The sequence below is a fragment of the Pongo pygmaeus genome, chromosome X, assembly GCF_028885625.2.
Source record: "Pongo pygmaeus isolate AG05252 chromosome X, NHGRI_mPonPyg2-v2.0_pri, whole genome shotgun sequence".
In the NCBI taxonomy this organism is placed as follows: Eukaryota; Metazoa; Chordata; class Mammalia; order Primates; family Hominidae; genus Pongo; species Pongo pygmaeus.
In genome coordinates, this window is record NC_072396.2 from 19,215,026 (window position 1) to 19,232,607 (window position 17,582).

At 39.5% G+C, this 17,582-nt stretch overlaps 1 protein-coding gene across 8 annotated transcripts in view; it reads left to right on the top strand.

The window, feature by feature from the left end:
- The window catches only part of PPEF1 (protein phosphatase with EF-hand domain 1), a 150,796-nt gene that overhangs the window by 25,595 nt on the left and 107,619 nt on the right, over nt 1-17,582 (top strand). For 7 of the 8 annotated variants that reach the window (XM_054472363.2, XM_054472358.2, XM_063660913.1 and 4 more), the window contains one exon: nt 6,577-6,744. The exons of the other annotated variant lie outside the window; for it this stretch is intronic. In XM_054472363.2, coding sequence (XP_054328338.1) covers nt 6,699-6,744 — 46 coding nt within the window. In that variant the 5' untranslated portion in view covers nt 6,577-6,698. The remainder of the gene's footprint in view (nt 1-6,576; nt 6,745-17,582) is intronic. 8 annotated transcript variants of the gene reach the window in all.

Consider the following 17,582-nt stretch of genomic DNA (forward strand, 5'->3'; position numbering starts at 1 on the left):
TTGCTGTGAGAGTGAACTGAAATAATAGAAATATAAAGCACCCACTATGCTGGGTAAATAGTAGTCCCTTAATAAATAGTAGTGATTTTAGCTACTATTATGATTACTGATATAGCATTCTTTCCGATCTTAGAGCTCTCAAGGGAAAAGAGCCCATTGCTTTGCGACTCTTAAATTATCCCAGAACCTTCAGTCTTTGGGAGGCCCCAGACAAAGCATTCTGAAGAAAGAGACTTGAACAAACTCAGTGGGTTCCCATCCATGCATGGCCCCTCCTAACTCATCAGCTAAAAGCAGTTGGTCTTTGTTCAAGCTAGTTTTTTCCCACCACTCAGTCCTCAGTACAAGTCAGTAAGATATGCATTATTATCACTGTTTTCTTATGAGGAAACTGAGGTACAGGGGAATTAATGACTAAGAATTCAAACTCCTGTTGTCTGACTTCTAAACCCAAGGCTCCACTGGGCCAGCATTAGGCAGTTAGGAACAATAGTTCTTGAGATGCTTTACTTCAAAAGGACCCCTTGCTAGGCTCTTTGGGAAATAGTGGTCAGCTCTTTCTGAGAGATTCACAATGTATGTTCATATATTAAAGGCTCTGAGAAGTCCTGCAGTAAAGAAACCTGTCCAACTCTACATCCCCTGAACTTATTATGTAATGGTGGGACCTTTATTTTGGCCTTAGTCCTAGAATAATAAACCACATAGAACTATTCTTCCACAAACACACTTTGGAAAACCTGGCACCAGGCCAAGCTGTTTCCTGATTACAATCATGTCTGATATACCAGCAGACACTTTCAAACACCTTCTGGTGGTCAGTATAGTTTCCTCCCTTTTCTTACCCTTTCATGTGGCGAGACCTAGGAAGAATCACCAGCTTGGTCTTACAGACCTCCCCTTACTCATTTAAGACCCCAGACATAAGTAATTGCTCCACTGTTCTACTGGAAAGGTAGTGATGGAAGGGACCTCTCTGGCACAGGCTGCCAGGGACTCCTCTGCCTCACCCTATGCCTCTTCATTATATTTAGGCCACAGACATCAGGCTATAAAACGTCTGTGGCAATGAATACCAAGCAGAATGCAATAGGGTGAGCCTGATGAGGCATCTGTTCTCCATGCTAGCACAATCTAAGGGGGAAGAATTACACCTGCCTACCTCACTCCCACCGTGGTGTTCGGGGGTGGGGGTGGAGGGTGTTGGTATCAGTTGAATGACTATGGGTTCCAGGTTTTCAGGACTAGAGCTAAAGCCAATTTCTTGCTAAAGCCAGCATCTCTAGGAAAAGCTGAATTCTAGCATAGGAAACTACGAAACTGACATCTAGAATGCCAGAGAGGGTCGTGTCAGGGTGGCTGAGCCAACGTGTGGAAGTGGGATAGAGATGAGCTTAGAAATCAAATCACCCTAAGAATGAACAAGAACAACTCGAGGACGCTGGGCTCGTGGTTGGAGGGTGCTTGGTGGCGAAGGTTAGTTTGTCCCCACGGCCTGTCTTTTGTTCTTTCCTTGTATTTTCAGCATTGGAAGTGAAAGATTAGCATGAAAAAAACGGAAAATTATCAGTTCCACCCACTCACCCCCAACACACACACAGTAAAAACCTTTTAGCGGAAGGCTTTCCTTTTGCAAATTATAAGTGAGTGCCAATGATGATGAGTCATTATTTCATGTTTACTCTTTAAAACCATCCTTGGTATATATTAGAAAGGACAGCAGCAATGGGCAAGTTTCAAGCTTTTTTTTTTTTTTTTTTTTGCCAAGATCCACCCAGGGGCTCGTGTTACCCACTAAGACATTCTTGGGCGTTTGTGAACCCTGTGGAAGCCCCCCACCTCTTTGAGCCTGAGAACCCTTTTCAGGCCTCAGGGAATCACTTCTTCAGAGACTTCTTTAATGCACTTAAATGCTAACAGAGGGTGGGAAATGGAAGAAGCTTAGATTTTACCAAGTCATGGAAAATCCCCAATCATTTTTATCAGCTTTATGTCAGAGATGTCCTCAAAGGCACACACACTGCTTACAAACTCACTTCCCTCTCTCCTGGAATCCTAGGTGGGGCAGTACATGGGAGGGGTAAGTGGCACCTTGCTTTAACCAGCTCATATTTTGGTGAGAATGAAAAATAACTGACTTTTTTTATAACCTATTACCTGAGAGAAAAACAGTTAAAAATAAATTGATAATAATTATTTAATAATGTAAAAATTATAATAGCCAATTTTTTTCTAATGGATAATAAAAAAATTCTAGAACAATCATCATGTCTTTCCATCATGATTTTAAAACTTTCTTTGAAAATGATGTATAGGTACTACCCCTTTCCGATTTAATAAAATGCTTTTGTATAATTGAATAGTACCTACCTGTGCACAAAGTGATGGATTAATAATGACTTTTAGCAACTAAATTTTTAAAGGACTCTGGCCTAGAAATATTGATTCCTTTGTTCATTCATTCATTCATTTAGCATTATCCAACATCTGCAATGTGAAAGGCACCATGTAGGTGCCAGAGATTCAAGGGCTATTTAGGAAGTTGCCCATGGGGCTAACAGTCTAACAGAAATATACTCAAGTTTGATGCTTTTTAGTTCTTACTGAATCTTTTATATGAAATTGTGTTTGTTGTGGATTAACTGAGGGGTGACTGAAAACCAAATGCCTCTGGAGAGATATTGAGACAGTGCTTTTTTTTTTCTGGAAAAAGAAAATCGAAATTGAAATATATCAATCAGTCCAGTGTTTATGTTCTACTAAATGCTCAATTCTTTTTTTCTCCTGTTTTCTTTTTTAAATTAAAAAACATACTTTTTTTTTTTTTTTTTTTTAAGTCAGGTTTTCACTCTGTCACCCAGGCTGGAGTGCAGTGGTGTGATCACGGCTCGCTGCATCCTTGACCTCCCAGCCTCAGGTGATCCTCCCACCTCAGCCTCCTGAGTAGCTGGGACTACAGATGTGCACCACCACGCCTGGCTAATTTTTTGTATTTTTTGGTAGAGATGGGGTCTCCCTATGTTGCCCAGGCTGGTCTCGAACTCCTGGGCTCAAAGGATCCATCTGCCTCAGCCTCCCAAAGTGCTAGGATTATGAGTGAGAGCCACTGCGCCCAACCCCAATTCTTATGTCTTCATAAAAAGGGGTAGAAAAAAATAGCATGAGGATGGAGCGAAGCCCAGGGGAGATTTGGATACTGTTGGAAAATAGTGTTTCTCCAACTGAAATATGGGGATTGCTTGCATCATAGTTTCCGACATGGTGCGCTTTAATGTGTATTCCAAGGCACTGGACTTTTGAATCTGAGTATTGTTAGTAAAGCCTGGGAATCTGCATCCCCCCACCCCCAATAAGTCTTGTGAGCACTCGAGTTGGAGAGCACTGATCTAGGCACCTGCAGAATGTCACCAGACTAGATGAATTCCTAGATGAACAGTGCCCCAATTTCAAAAATGGGAAAAGAATATATGCTAGAAGCCACAGACTCGTTGGCTTGATATGACCTCTGGAAAAATTCAGCTTGAAATAGATGGAGCCAAAGCATTTCTAGGAAAATGTGATCATCACTATGCAGCACCATGGGTTTGCTAAAATACCGTCTCTATTACAGATTGTCAAACTTTATTGTGTATTAGAATCTGGAAAACTGAAAAAAATCTTGATGCCTCATCCCCCACCCAGTACCAATTATGTCAAATTATCTGGGGGTGGGGCTTGGGCATCAGTATTTTTTTAAATCCCAAGAGATTCTGACTTAATGAGGTGCAGGCTGAGTCCTGGGAGTCTGAAAAGCTCCCCAGGTGACACTCATATGCAACGAAGTATGACAAGCACAGGTCTACATGACATGGGACAAGTTGCTTAACTTCCTTGCACTTTGTATAAATACTAGGTAATTTTAAAGATCTCTCTCACCTTTAAACTTCTATGATTTTGTTATTAAAAATCTTGCCAAATTGATTTCCTTCCTTTCTTCCTCCTCTGCCCTTCCTTCCTTTTCTCCTCCTCCTTCCTTCCTTTTCTCCTCCTCCTTCCCTCTCTCTTCTTTTGCTGGAATAAGCTGGAATGTCAAAGTATCAAAATATATACATATCATCATTTTATTAAAATATTTAGTAAAATTCTTCAGGATGTCTCACAGATAAATGAGAATTATGATAGGTGAGTTTACCAGCTAACTGAACAAATGTGCTCAGTGAGTATGAAGGTAACGGATCTGTGGTGAACCTGGAGGATGGTTTGGAGTGGGATGCCACAGGGCTCATCCTGCCCTTGGATCTGACTTTGTTAATGTTCTTTAGCCATGACGTAGATAAGGAAGACACAAAAGAAATGCCTATCAAATTTGGAAATAGAGCCAAGCACGGTGGCTCATGCCTGTAATCCCAGCACTTTGGGAGGCTGAGGTGGGCACATTGCTTGAGGCCAGGAGTTTGGGACCAACTTGGGCAACATGGTGAGACCCCATGTCTACAAAAAAGTACAAAAATTAGCTGGGCATGGTGGCGCATGCCTGTAGTTCCAGCTGCTCAGGAGGATGAGGTAGGAGAATCACTTGAGCCCGGGAGATGGAGACTGCAGTGAGTCATGGTTGCACCACTGCACTCCAGTCTGGGTAACAGAGCGACACCTTGTCTCAAAAAATAAATAAAAATTTGGAAATAACCCAAAGTTTAGGAAGGCTAATTAATTCAATACATAAAATAATCAGGTTCACCTCTGATCAGAAAATCTGTTTACTAAGCTTATTGTTATTTTCAAAACATTGCCATAGTTCAAATACTTTGCTTATTTTAGTTTTCCGTTTCTTCAGTCGAGTTGAAATTTTGAAGCTTTTGGTGTAGTACTAATGGAAAGATAGATATGTCAGTTGTTTGCTGACTTTGTACCTGTCAAGAAATGCAAATAGGGCTGGGCAAGATGGCTCACAACTGTGATCCCAGCAGTTTGGGAGGACAAGGTTGGAGGATCACTTGAGCCCAGAAGTTTGAGACCAGCCTCAGCAACATAGGGAGACCCTGTCTCTACAAAAAAATAAAATTAGCCGGGTGTCACGGCACATGCTTGGGAGGTTAAGGCTGCAGTGAGCCATGATTGTGCCACTACACTCCATCCTGGGTGACAGAGTGAGACCTTGTCTGAAAAAAAAAAAAAAAAAGGAATGCAAATATATTAGATCAGGTTGGTTTGGAGCATCACAAAATAAAGGAAACATCACCCTAAAAAGTGACGTGACAGTATACTATGGAAAAGATTTTTCTTGAAAACTCCCATGAAGTGATTATGGGAGTCAGGGAACTCATGAGAAGGACTATAGAACACAAGGTTAGACTCCACAGGGGCCTCAGCAGTGCCCAGAGAGCTTGTTTAAAAGGGCACTGTTGGCCGGGCACAGTGGCTCATGCTTGTAATCCCAGCACTTTGGGAGGCCGAGGCAGGTGGATCACCTGAGGTCAGGAGTTCGAGACCATCCTGGCCAACACAGCAAAACCCCATCTCTACTAAAAATACAAAAAATTAGCCAGGTGTGGTGGTGCATGCCTGTAGTCCCAGCTATTAGGGAGGCTGAGGTGGGAGGATCACCTGAGCCTGGGAGGTCGAGACTGCAGTGAGCTGTGATCACACCAGTGCACTCCAGCCTGGGTCATAGAGCGAGACTCCATCTCAAAAAATAAAATAAATAAAAGGACACTCTCACAGATTACAATTCCTAAATTTGGAGGGAGGTTTCAAGCCTCCTTTTTTTTTTTTTTTTTTGAGATGGAGTCTCGCTTTGTCACCCAGGCTAGAGTACAGTGGTGCGATCTCAGCTCACTGCAACCTCCGCCTCCTGGGTTCAAGCGATTGACCTGCCTCAGCCTCCTGAGTAGCTGGGATTACAGACATGCGCCACCATGCCTGGCTAATTTTTGGACTTTTAGTAGAGACGGGGTTTCACCATGTTGGCCAGGCTGGACTCGAACTCCTGACCTCGTAATCCGCCCGCCTCAGCCTCCCAAAATGCTGGGATTGCAGGCGTGAGCCACCGCGACTGGCTGCCTCCTTTTTTTTTTTTTTAAAACAAATGTTCCAAACTTATTCCGCGAAATACTGTCAAAGAACTCACTTTGAATTTCAGCATAGCTGTTTAAATATGTTGTTTTTGTCTCATAGTCAACTTCCAATTTGTGTTTTTAAAAGCCTAGATAGGTTGAATTACTTTGAGCTGAAAACCGAAACAGTTAATTATGTCAGCTCCTCCACATCCCATTCCCCATATTTAAATTAGAAAATCGTACACTCTCGTATTTCGATTTTTCTTTTCATTTTGAATGCTGTATTTTATACAGAGCTGGATGTGACCTAGACATGGAGAAACTCATTTATGTCTAGCAGAGAAGCAGCCTATAGCTGCTCTGTAGCTGCTGCTGTGTTTTGGAAAATAAGCCAGGATTAGATTATGTCTGATCACTTTCCACATCACATGATGAACAGCGATTCAGAAGAAGCGTAAAATGAATCCTGCTGAGCAGCCCCTCAGCTACCATGTGGTTAACTGGCGGTTTCCTTGCCTCCCTCCTGTGTGTTCCTCATTAGAGTCTATGACTGAAGAGGATCGGCTAAGAGTGGTTCCTCGCAGCTTAAAGGGAGGCACTTTTCACACTCTGTCTTAAAATCAGAAGTTGAATTCATGAACACATATGATTTAGATAGAAGTCATGGGATGCAGCAGTTCTTCAACGAAAACCAGGAGATCTGAGACATGTGAGTACTGGGAATGTGCCTGTGGTTATGAATGGAAAGGGGAAAATGAGCTGCCCTCACCCTCTTCTCCTTTCTCATTTACTCCCACGATACTCAAGCTGCCCTGTGTGATTTGCACAAGGCATCGTTAGAGTAGCATAGGAAACTACATTTAGGAAGATGTAGCTTTGAATTTATGAAGTACCATAAAGTATTGTCTTAGAGATATTTTATGATTGATTTAATTTCAGTTGATAATGTACCAATATAAAATCTCAATTTAAAACTCAGTGGCAGGGAACAAGAAAGACAGTGTAATTTATATGTGTTTCTTCAATACTTTTATAAATAGCTATATCCCTACTTTTGTAACATTTAGTAGCATCATTGAATTTTTATTGGATTTTATAATTCAATGATCACATTATTTCTATATCTGTTCAACACAGAACTTCATGAGATTTGCATCTCATTTATTTTAAAAATAATCTAGGAGAATTGGGAGAATGCTAGATCATCTGTTTCCAAAAAAAAAGGTGTATTGTTTCTAAATAGATGGCATGCCTTTCTGTACCCCCATATAATTAGAAGCTTAAATATTCACTTTGTTTATTTTGTACTGAGGTTCTTTCTCATGGCTATTGGCATCTAGTTGAAACAAACTTGAGCATTTAAGGGATAGAGTTTCCAACAAGCAAATTCAAATAAAAACAAGTAAATAAGCTGGGACAATTAATATGAGTAATTTGCTCTTAAACTCCACTTCTTTGATGTCTAGGTTATAGGTAATTCCCCCGACTTCTATTCCACATCTTGCCTTTGAAAGTTTATTCAGGCTTAAGGTGGAGAGTTTAGGATGCAGAGTGCGCTATACTAATTAGCGTGGGATGTTTTCGTTTGGGAATCAAATGTTATTCTCCTACCCAGCTGACTTGTGCTGATGATGTAGGAAACTCATCTCTGAAAGTAGGAAGGGACATAGGAGGTGTACTAACTCTTTCAAATCTTTAAGCATGTCATGAAATCTTTCAAAAGCTCCATCTGAACTCTACTGCTGTAGTAGACATTTATTAGCAGAGAGTAAAGAGAAATTATCTTTTTGTATCTAGAATTACTCACAGTTCTTTAAATTTAGCCAAATTTCTTAGGTTAAAAAAAAAAAAAGCCAAGTCCAACTTATAAAAACAAATTCTCTCTCTTTTTGAAATACTTTTCAACTTTCAAAACATTGCATGTAAGTGGAAATATTTGCTTAGATTTTTGGATTGCTTTTTCTTTCAAATACCTGTGATTTATTGAGGTGAAATTCACATAACATAAAATTAGCCATTGTCAAGTAAACAACTCAGCAGCAGTTGGTATGTTCACAGTGTCATGCAACCACAACCCCTATGTACTTCCGAGACATTTCCAACACTCCAAAGTAAAACCCCTTATCCATTAAGCACTTTCTTTCTCCTCTCAGCCCCTGGCAACCACAAATCTATATTCAGTCTCTGTGGATTTATCTATTCTGGACATTTCATGTAAATGGAGTCATATATTATGTGACCTTTTGTGTCTGGCTTTGTCCATGTTGTAGTATGTATCAGTACTTTATTCCTTTTTATTGTGGAATAATATTTCATTGTGTGCATATGCCACATTGTATTTATCCATTCATCAATTGATAGACATTTGGATTGTTTCAGCTTTGTTTTTTTTTTTGTTTGTTTGTTTGAGACAGAGTCTTGCTCTGTCACCCAGGCTGGAGTGCAGTAGGGCGATCTTGGCTCACTGCAACCTCCGCCTCCCAGGTTCAAGCAATTCTCCTGCCTCAGCCTCCGGAGTAGCTGGGATTACAGGCACACACCACCACGCCTGGCTAATTTTTGTATTTTTGGTAGAGACGGGGTTTCACCATGTTGGCCAGGCTGGTCTCGAACTCCTGACCTCAGGTGATCTGCCCGCCTCGGCCTCCCAAAGTGCTAGGATTACAGGCGTGAGCCACTGTGTCCGGCCTGTTTCAGCTTTTTGACTGTTATGAACAATGCTGCTGTGAACATATGTTTTCCGTTCTCTTGGGTATATACCTAGAAGTGAAATTGCTGGGTCATACGGTAGTTTTATGTTTAACATTTTGAGAAATTTCCAAGCTGTTTTCCCAAGTGACTGCCACTTGCCATTCTACATTCCTACCAGCAGTGTATAAGGGTTTCAGTTTCTCCACATTTTCAGCAATAGTTGTTATTGTCTGTCCTTTTGATTTTAGTCATCCTAGTGGGTATGAAGTGGTATCACACCATGGTTTTCATTTCTATTTCAGTAATGACTAATGACATTGAGCATCTTTTCATGTGTTTATTGGCTATTTGTATATCTTCTTTGGAGAAATGTCTATTCAGATCATTTACTCATTTTTAATTGAATTATTTATTTTTATATTGTTGTAAGATAAATTTATATATTCTAGATACAAGTTTCCTATCAAATATGTGACTTGCAAATATTTTCTCTCATTCATTGAATTCTCTTCATACTTTCTTAATGGTGTTTGAAGCACAAAAGTTTTTAATTTTGATGAAGTTCACTTTATTTTTTCTTTGGTTGCTTCTGATTTTGGTGTCATATCTAAGAATCCATTCCCAAGTCCAAAAAGATTTATGCTCATGTCTTACTTTAAGAGTTTTGTAACAACTCAACAAGAAAAAAAAAATAACCCCATTAAAAAGTGGGCAAAGGTCATGAACAGACATTTTTTCAAAAGAAGGCATACAAATGGCCAACAAACATACGAAAAAAATGCTCAACATCACTAATCATCAGATAAATGCAAATTGAAACCATAATGAGATACCATCTTACATACCGGTCAGAATGGCTATTACTAAAAAGTCAAAAAATAAGAGATGTAGGCAAGGATGTAGGGAAAAGGGAATGTTTATCACTGCTGGTGGGAATGTAAATTAGTACAACCTCTGTGGAAAACATTATGGAGATTTCTCAAAGAACTAAGAATAGAACTACCAAACTACCATTTCATCCAGCAACCCCACCACGGAGTCTACCCAAAGGAAGTCGTTATATCAAATAGATACCTACACTCTTATGTTTACCGCAGCACTATTCACAATAGCAAAGATATGGAATCACCATAAGTGTTTTTCAATGGATGATTGGATAAAGAAAGTGTGTGGTGTATGTATATGTATGTGTGTGTATATATATATGTGTGTGTGTGTGTGTATATATGTGTGTATATATGTATATATGTGTGTGTGCATATACATATATATATATATATATATATATATATGCATGCCATGGAATACTACTCAGCCATAAAAAAGAATGAAATCATGTCTTTTGCAGCAACATGGATGGAACAAGAAGCCATTATCCTAAGTGAAATTACTCAAAAACAGAAAGTCAAATACCCCATGTTCTCACTTAAAAGTGGGAGCTAAATAATGTATACATATGGGCATCCAGAATAGAATAATAGACACTGGAGACTCAGAAAGCTGGGAGGGTGGGAGGGGGGTGAGGTATGAGAAATTACCTAATGAGTACAATGTATGCTACTTGGGTAATGGTTACACTAAAAGCCCAGACTTCATTATATATGTAACAAAATTACACTCATAGCCCCTAAATATATATATTTTTGAAGGCCAAAAAAAAGTTTTGTACTTTTAGCTCTTACATTTAGGCATTTGAACCATTTTAAGTTGCTGATTTTCATGTATGGTGTGAGGTAGGAGTACAAATTCATATTTTGCATGTGGATGTCCAGTTGTCTCAGCACTGTGTTGAAAAGATTGTTCTTTCCCAGTTGAATCCTCTTAGCACCATTGTCAAAAATCAATTGACCATAAATGTTGTTTATTTCTGGGATCTCAATTCTATTCCAGTGATCTGTATGTCTTTCTTATGCCAGTACCAGTGTCTAGATTACTATAGCTTTTTTTTTTTGAGACGGAGTCTTACTCTTGTAGCCCAGGCTGGAGTGCAATGGCACAATCTCAGCTCACTGCAACCTCTGCCTCCCAGGTTCAAGTGATTCTCCTGCCTCAGCCTCCGGAGTAGCTGGGATTACAGGCACAAACCACCACATCTGGCTAATTTTTGTATTTTTGGTAGAGACAGGGTTTCACCATGTTGGCCAGGCTGGTCTTGAACTCCTGATCTCGTGATCTGCCCTCCTTGGCCTCCCAAAGTGCTGGGATTACAGGCATGAGCCACCATGCCAGGCCTACTATAGCTTTTTTTAATAAAGTTTTGAAATTGGGAAGTATGAATCCTTCAACTTTGTTTCTCTTTTTCAAGATTATTTTGGCTATTCTGGGTCCCTTACCTTTCCATGTGAATTTTAGAATCAATGTGTCAGTGTCTCAAAAGAAGCCAAGTGGAATGTTGACAGGGGTTGTGTTGAATCTGTAGATCAATTTGGGGAGTATTGCTGTCTTAATAATTAAATAATCTGATCCATGAACATGGGATGTCTTTCCATCTATTTAGATCTTTAATTTCTTTTACCAGTGTCTTGTAGTGTTCAGAGTATAAGTTTTACACTTCTTTCCTTAAATTTAACCTAGGTTTTTTATTCTTTTTGATTATATTATACATGGATTTTTGCTAATTTCATTTCTAGATTGTTTATTGCTAATGTTTAAAAATTGATTTTTGTATGTTGGTCTTGTATCCCAAAACTTTACTGAACTCATTTATTAGCTCTAATAGGTTTTTAGTGGATATTTTAGGAATTTTTATTTACAAACCAGGTCATCTGCAAGTATAGTTTTACTTGTTTCTTTCCAATGCCTTTTGTTTCATTTTCTTGCCTCCACTACAAAGTCAAATAGAAATGCAAGAGTAGCCATCCTTGTCTTGTTCCTGATCTTAAGGGAGAAGCATTCAGTGTTTCACCAGTAAGTCTTATATCAGCTGTGTCTTTTTCATAGATGCTTTTTCTGAGGCTGAGAAAACACACTCTTATTCCTAGTTTATTGATTTTTTATTATTACAAAGTGGTGTTTAATTTTGTCAGATGCGTTCTCTGCATGTATTGAGATGATCTTGTGGTTTTTGTCCTTTATTTTATGATATAGCATATAATGTTAATTAAATGGCACATTATGTTAATTGACGTTAAACCAACTTTGCATTCCTAGGATAAATCCCCTTGATCGTGGTGTATAATGCTTTTTATGTGCTGCTGAATTCAGTTTGCTAGTATTTTGTAGAGGAATCTTGCAACTATATTCATAAGAGATACTGATCTATAGTTTTCTTGTGATATCTTTGTCTGATTTAACTGTCAGGGTAATATTGGCCTCATAGAATAAGTTGGAAAGTGTTCGCTTCTCCTCCATTTTTTGGAAGAGTTTATGAAGAATTGGTATTAATTCTTTAAATATTTGGTAGAATTCATCAGTGAAGCTATCTGGGTATGAGGTTTTCTTTGTGTGTAGTTTTATTGATTACCTATTCTGTCTCTTGTTATATGACTATTTAGATTTTCTATTCCTTCTTGAGTCATTTGTGGTAGTTCTAGGAATTTGTCCATTTCATCTATGTTATCTAATTTGTTAACATATACTTGTTCAGAATATTCCCTTAAAATTCTTTTTTTTTTTTTTTTTAACTGCTTCATTGCTCCTTATGGAGCAGGGCAAACCCATATGGAGTGCATCCAGAAGAGCCATTTAAAATTCTTTTTCTTCTTTTATCTCTTGTTGGATATGCCAATCAAGGTTTATTATGAGTTCATAATAATAAATCTGCTGAAAGCTGATGCAGTGATGTTTACTTACATTTATTCATAGACAAACATTGTGTGCATAAAATTTTCTCTCTTTCAGAAATTTGGAAAAAATATAGAAAAGCAGTTGAAAATAATGAATACTCCCTCATCATTCCACTACCCAGAGATAATGACAACATTCTGATAATTTCCTTCAACGTATTTTTTGTATATTATAGATTTCTGATCATCCTAAATATTAGTTTTTTGTAGCCTCACTTTTAGCACTAAAATGTAAACATTTCTCAAGTTGTTATAAATGCTTTGCAAACATCATTTTAGTCATTGCTAAGTATTTTATTTGGTGAATAGGCCATAATATGCTTAATTATTCTTCAAATATTGGACCTTTTAATACTAATATAAATAACACTTTGAAGAATTTCTTTGTGCAAAGCCTTTTCCTTATTTTGGATTATTTCTATATTCAGGTGATTAGATATGAAATTATCGTGTCAAGGGCTATAAATATTTTGAAAGCTCTTGATAGAAAATGATAGATATTATTTCCTGATTACTAACCATATTCCAAAGAGTGTTCAACATAATCTACATATATTTTATTTAATCCTTATAATAAACCTGAATAAAGGGTTATTATTCCTATTTGTATAGTGGAAGCAGTTCATGCTCAGTGTGGTACTTGGTAAGTTTTTTTTTTTTTTTTTTTTTTTGAGACGGAGTCTCACTCTGTCGCCTGGGCTGGAGTGCAGTGGCGTGATCTCGGCTCACTGCAACCTCCACCTCCCGGGTTCAAGTGATTCTCCTGCCTCAGCCTCCTGAATAGCTGGGATTACAGGTGCCCACCACTATGCCCAGCTAATTTTTTGTATTTTTAGTAGAGGCGGGGTTTCACCATGTTGGCCAGGCTGGTCTTGAACTCCTGACCTTATGATTCGCCTGCCTTGACCTCCCAAAGTGCTGGGATTACAGGCGTGAGCCACTGCACCCAGCTTACTTGGTAAGTTTATGCAGCTTACAGCTGGCAGAGTTGGGATTTGAATTCAAGGAGTTTTGAAGACAAAGTATTTTTTGCTGTCACCCATTCCACCATTTTATGCCACCTCTGAATGTTCCTGCTTCAGAAGCTAGCTTTAATTAAATATACTTATATACAGTACCTTGTATTTGCATAGTGCTTTTCAAGTTGGCCAGGCCCTGTAACATACGTTTGATCCTCACAGCCTTTTGAAGGGTTGTTCTCAGTTTGCAAAAAAGGAAATGAGGCTTTGAAAGGCAAAGTGATTGCCTCAAGGGAACACAGCAAGTCACAGAGCCAAGGCTCGTGCTTGATTCCTGTTTCCACTGGTCTGACTACTGTTAAGGGCTTTTTGTCCTGCTAGGTCATTCCACCTGACCACAGTACTCTGCCTCTGGAGTATCATGGCAGTTTGAGAAAGCGTAACCTACATATAAAATTGAGGCTATTCCCTTTCTTGTGCTCTACCCACCTTCCATGTAGAGAAGTAGCATCGGGCCAGGCGCGGTGACTCACGCCTGTAATCCCAACACTTTGGGAGGCGGGTGAATCATTTGAGCCCAGGAGTTTGAGGTTGCAGTGAGCTATGATTATGCCACTGCACTCCAGCCAGGACCACCACTGAGTGAGATCCTGACTCTTAAAAAAGGAAAAAGACCAGGCACAGTGACTCACACCTGTAATCCCAGCACTTTGAGAGGCCGAGGTGGGTGAATCACTTGAGGTCAGGAGTTCAAGACCAGCCTGGTCAACATGGTGAGACCCTGTCTGTACTAAAAATACAAAAATTAGCTGGGCATGACGGCACACGCCTGTAATCCCAGTTACTTGGGAGGCTGAGGCAGGAGAATTGGCTGAACCTGGGAGGCAGACAGGTTGCAGTGAGCCAAGATCACCCCACTGCACTACAGCCTGGGCAACAGAGTGAGACTCCATCTCAAAAAAAAAAAAAAAAAAAAAAAAAGTAGCATCAATTTTATATTGTCATTGTTATTTTATTTCTTTTGTGATATGTAGCAGGTAAGAGAGTACTAATAATAGCTATGATTTATTGAGTGCCTGCTACTCTCATTATTTCTTACCAAAACTCTTAAAGCTTTGATTAGTCTCCCTCATTTTATAAATGAGGAAAGTGAGACTTAACTGCCCCAAGTTACACACTCGTGGGTGGCAGAGCCTGAATTGGAACCAGATCTGGCAGATTCCAAAGTTCATGGCCCTTCTGATATGCTACCCTGACTTGGAGAATTGGAATTTATCCACATAACAGAAATTAAACATTGCAATTTCATTCTCCTGAATTTCACTTGACACTTAAAATTTTATGTTAATGGTATTTCAATTAATAATCTATTGCCTTTTTGTTCCCATGGAGCACTTTGGAAACACTGATATATTTTATTTCTTCCCTTGAGACCACTTAGAAATGTATTTATTCAATTTCTGTAAGTGCTAAGAGGCTGACAAAGACAATCCGTGCTTTTTTGGCTTTGTGGTTTGATGCGTAAGCTGTGACAAATAGAAGTTTCTCTAAAGGAAATTGTTCCTTTCAAAAGTACTCATTCTTTATTTTATATGAAAAAAACTTAAAAATACTAAATAGCAAACTAAATATTTCTTTAATTCTTGGTAAAACATCTAGTTAATTTAGCTGTTTAAAAATCGAAAAATCGCCGGGCGCAGTGGCTCACGCCTATAATCCGAGCACTTTGGGAGGCCGAGGCGGGTGAATCACGAGGTCAGGAGATTGAGACCATCCTGACTAACATGGTGAAACCCCATCTCTACTAAAAATACAAAAAATTAGCAGGGCGTGGTGGCGGGCGCCTGTAGTCCCAGCTCCTAGAGAGGCTGAGGAAGGTGAATGGCGTGAATCCAGGAGGCGGAGCTTGCAGTGAGCCAAGATCACGCCACTGCACTCCAGCCTGGGCGAGAGAGCGAGACACCATCTCAAAAAAAAAAAAAAAAAAATCGAACAATCAAGCCATTCACAGCTGCTTGAGAGCCCACCTCCTGGCTCTCCATCCCCATCTCCTTATTCCCAATTTGAAGTCCTTTACAGTGATGTATATTTCAGTTTGAGACCTTCATGGAAAAATAACAAATGAAAATCTTTCATCTTTAGTGTTTCCTAAAGAATTTTCTCCAAGTTTAGAGGGCCTCTTGCCATTCTTCTTGCTATTGTTTGTCAGAGGGTTCTAGGTTATCATAGCCATCAAGCAGTCTTTACTGCCACCGTAGGGTATATTGAAAATCCCTGTGAACTCGGACCGCCCTCATTTTCCTCCTCAATGAACTGCAGACAGAGAAGATGCTCTTTCAAGTCCATTGTCCCTCCAAGACTATCCATATGCTCTGTAGCTGTGGGAGGGGTAGGTAGGGGAGGGCATTGATTTTCCTTCTGCCTCGCCTGCTCATTCCCCTAGCTGTTGCCCATCAGCATCTTGACAAGCTCAGTGACTTTCCTCTTTTTTTTCCTTTTTCTTTTTTTTGGTTTGGATATATATATATATTTTTTTTCTCAAGCCATTTTGTTTTGCTTTTGTTTTCCTCCCCAAATATTTTTGAAAATTGCAAACCTACAGAGAAGATGAAAGAATAGTACATAAACACCCGTTTGAAATAATTTGAAAATAAGCTGTAGACATTATGGAATTAACCTCTATGTACTTAGCATGCATCTACTAAAAGAGGGATATTCTCTTATATAACTATAATACTAGATCACCCTGAAGAAATTTAACATTGACAGTGTAACATTATCTAACATGTAGTCCATATTCAGAATTTTCCAGTTGTCCAAAATTGCCGTTTGTAACTGTTCTTTTCCTTCCCTTTAAAATAAGCCTTCTCTGGCCCTCTCGTCTCCTCCAGTTCCTCTCATCTCTCTCCTCCCCTTCAAGCTTGCTCCTTAAGGGTGCATTTGTACCGCTGTCTCCTACCTCCTCATCGATCCCAGCCCAGGGAAGATGATCTGACAGGTTCTTGAATGACCTCGAAGTCCAGTGGAGCATTTTCAGTGCTGATTTTGCTCACTTCCTGGCGGTCTTTGGCACTCCTGCCCACTCCCTTCTTACTACTCATTGCCCTTGGCTTCAGGGGCAACACATTCTCCTGGTTTTTCTTTTGGGTCTCTGCATGAACTATTTATGTGGACTCTGCTTTCTCCTGGTTTTTAAATGTTGGGGCTCCTCTGGGTTCCCCCTTGGCTCTCTGATCTTGTCACTCTAACACTCTCCTTGGATGCTTTATCTACACCATGGCCTTGACATCAGTGTGTCAAGACTCCAAATCTTTATTTTCAGCCCACATTATATGCTCTAATCCCTGTTTTGTTGGGAATCATTTTAAATAAGTACTTTTCTTTGTAAAAGGAGACCATTTTCTTCATCTGAAATCATGATTCCTCTCACTAACAATTCTTAGGTAATAGTCACCGTTTGATATGATAATGTGTTGGCCCGGAGGTTTGTATAGGATTGGTACTACAAACACATTTAATGCCTGTGTGAAACAGACAAAACAAAACAAACCCATCCCAACAACCTTTTTATTCTTTACACCAATTAAATACATCTTCAGCTTTTTATTTGCTGTGTGATTAATTTACCTTTGCTTAAAAAATTTCAAGTATTTTGAGACTCTTATAGGGGCTATTTAGATATCCATTTTAGAATCGTGAACCTTTAGAAGGCAGAAAGGCCAGGTGTAGTAGCCATGTCTGTAATCCCAGCACTTTGGGAGGCTGAGGCAGGAGGATCACTTGAGGCTAGGAGTTTGAAAGCAGCCTGGGCAACATAGTAATACCTCGTCTCTACCAAAAGAAAAAAAAAATAGCTGGACATGGTGGCTCGCAGCTGTAGTCCCAGCTACGTAGGAGGCTGAGGCAGGAGGATCACTTGAGCCCAGGAGGTGGAGGCTGCAGTGAACCATGATTGTACCACTGCACTCCAGCCTGGGCAACAGAGCAAGACATTGTCTCAAAAAAGAAAAAACAAAAACACACACACAACACAACACAAAACCCAAAGAGAGCAGAACCACCTCTTTGTTTAAATGATTTTTACTGGCTTCCAGCTTTACTAGGAAATTCAC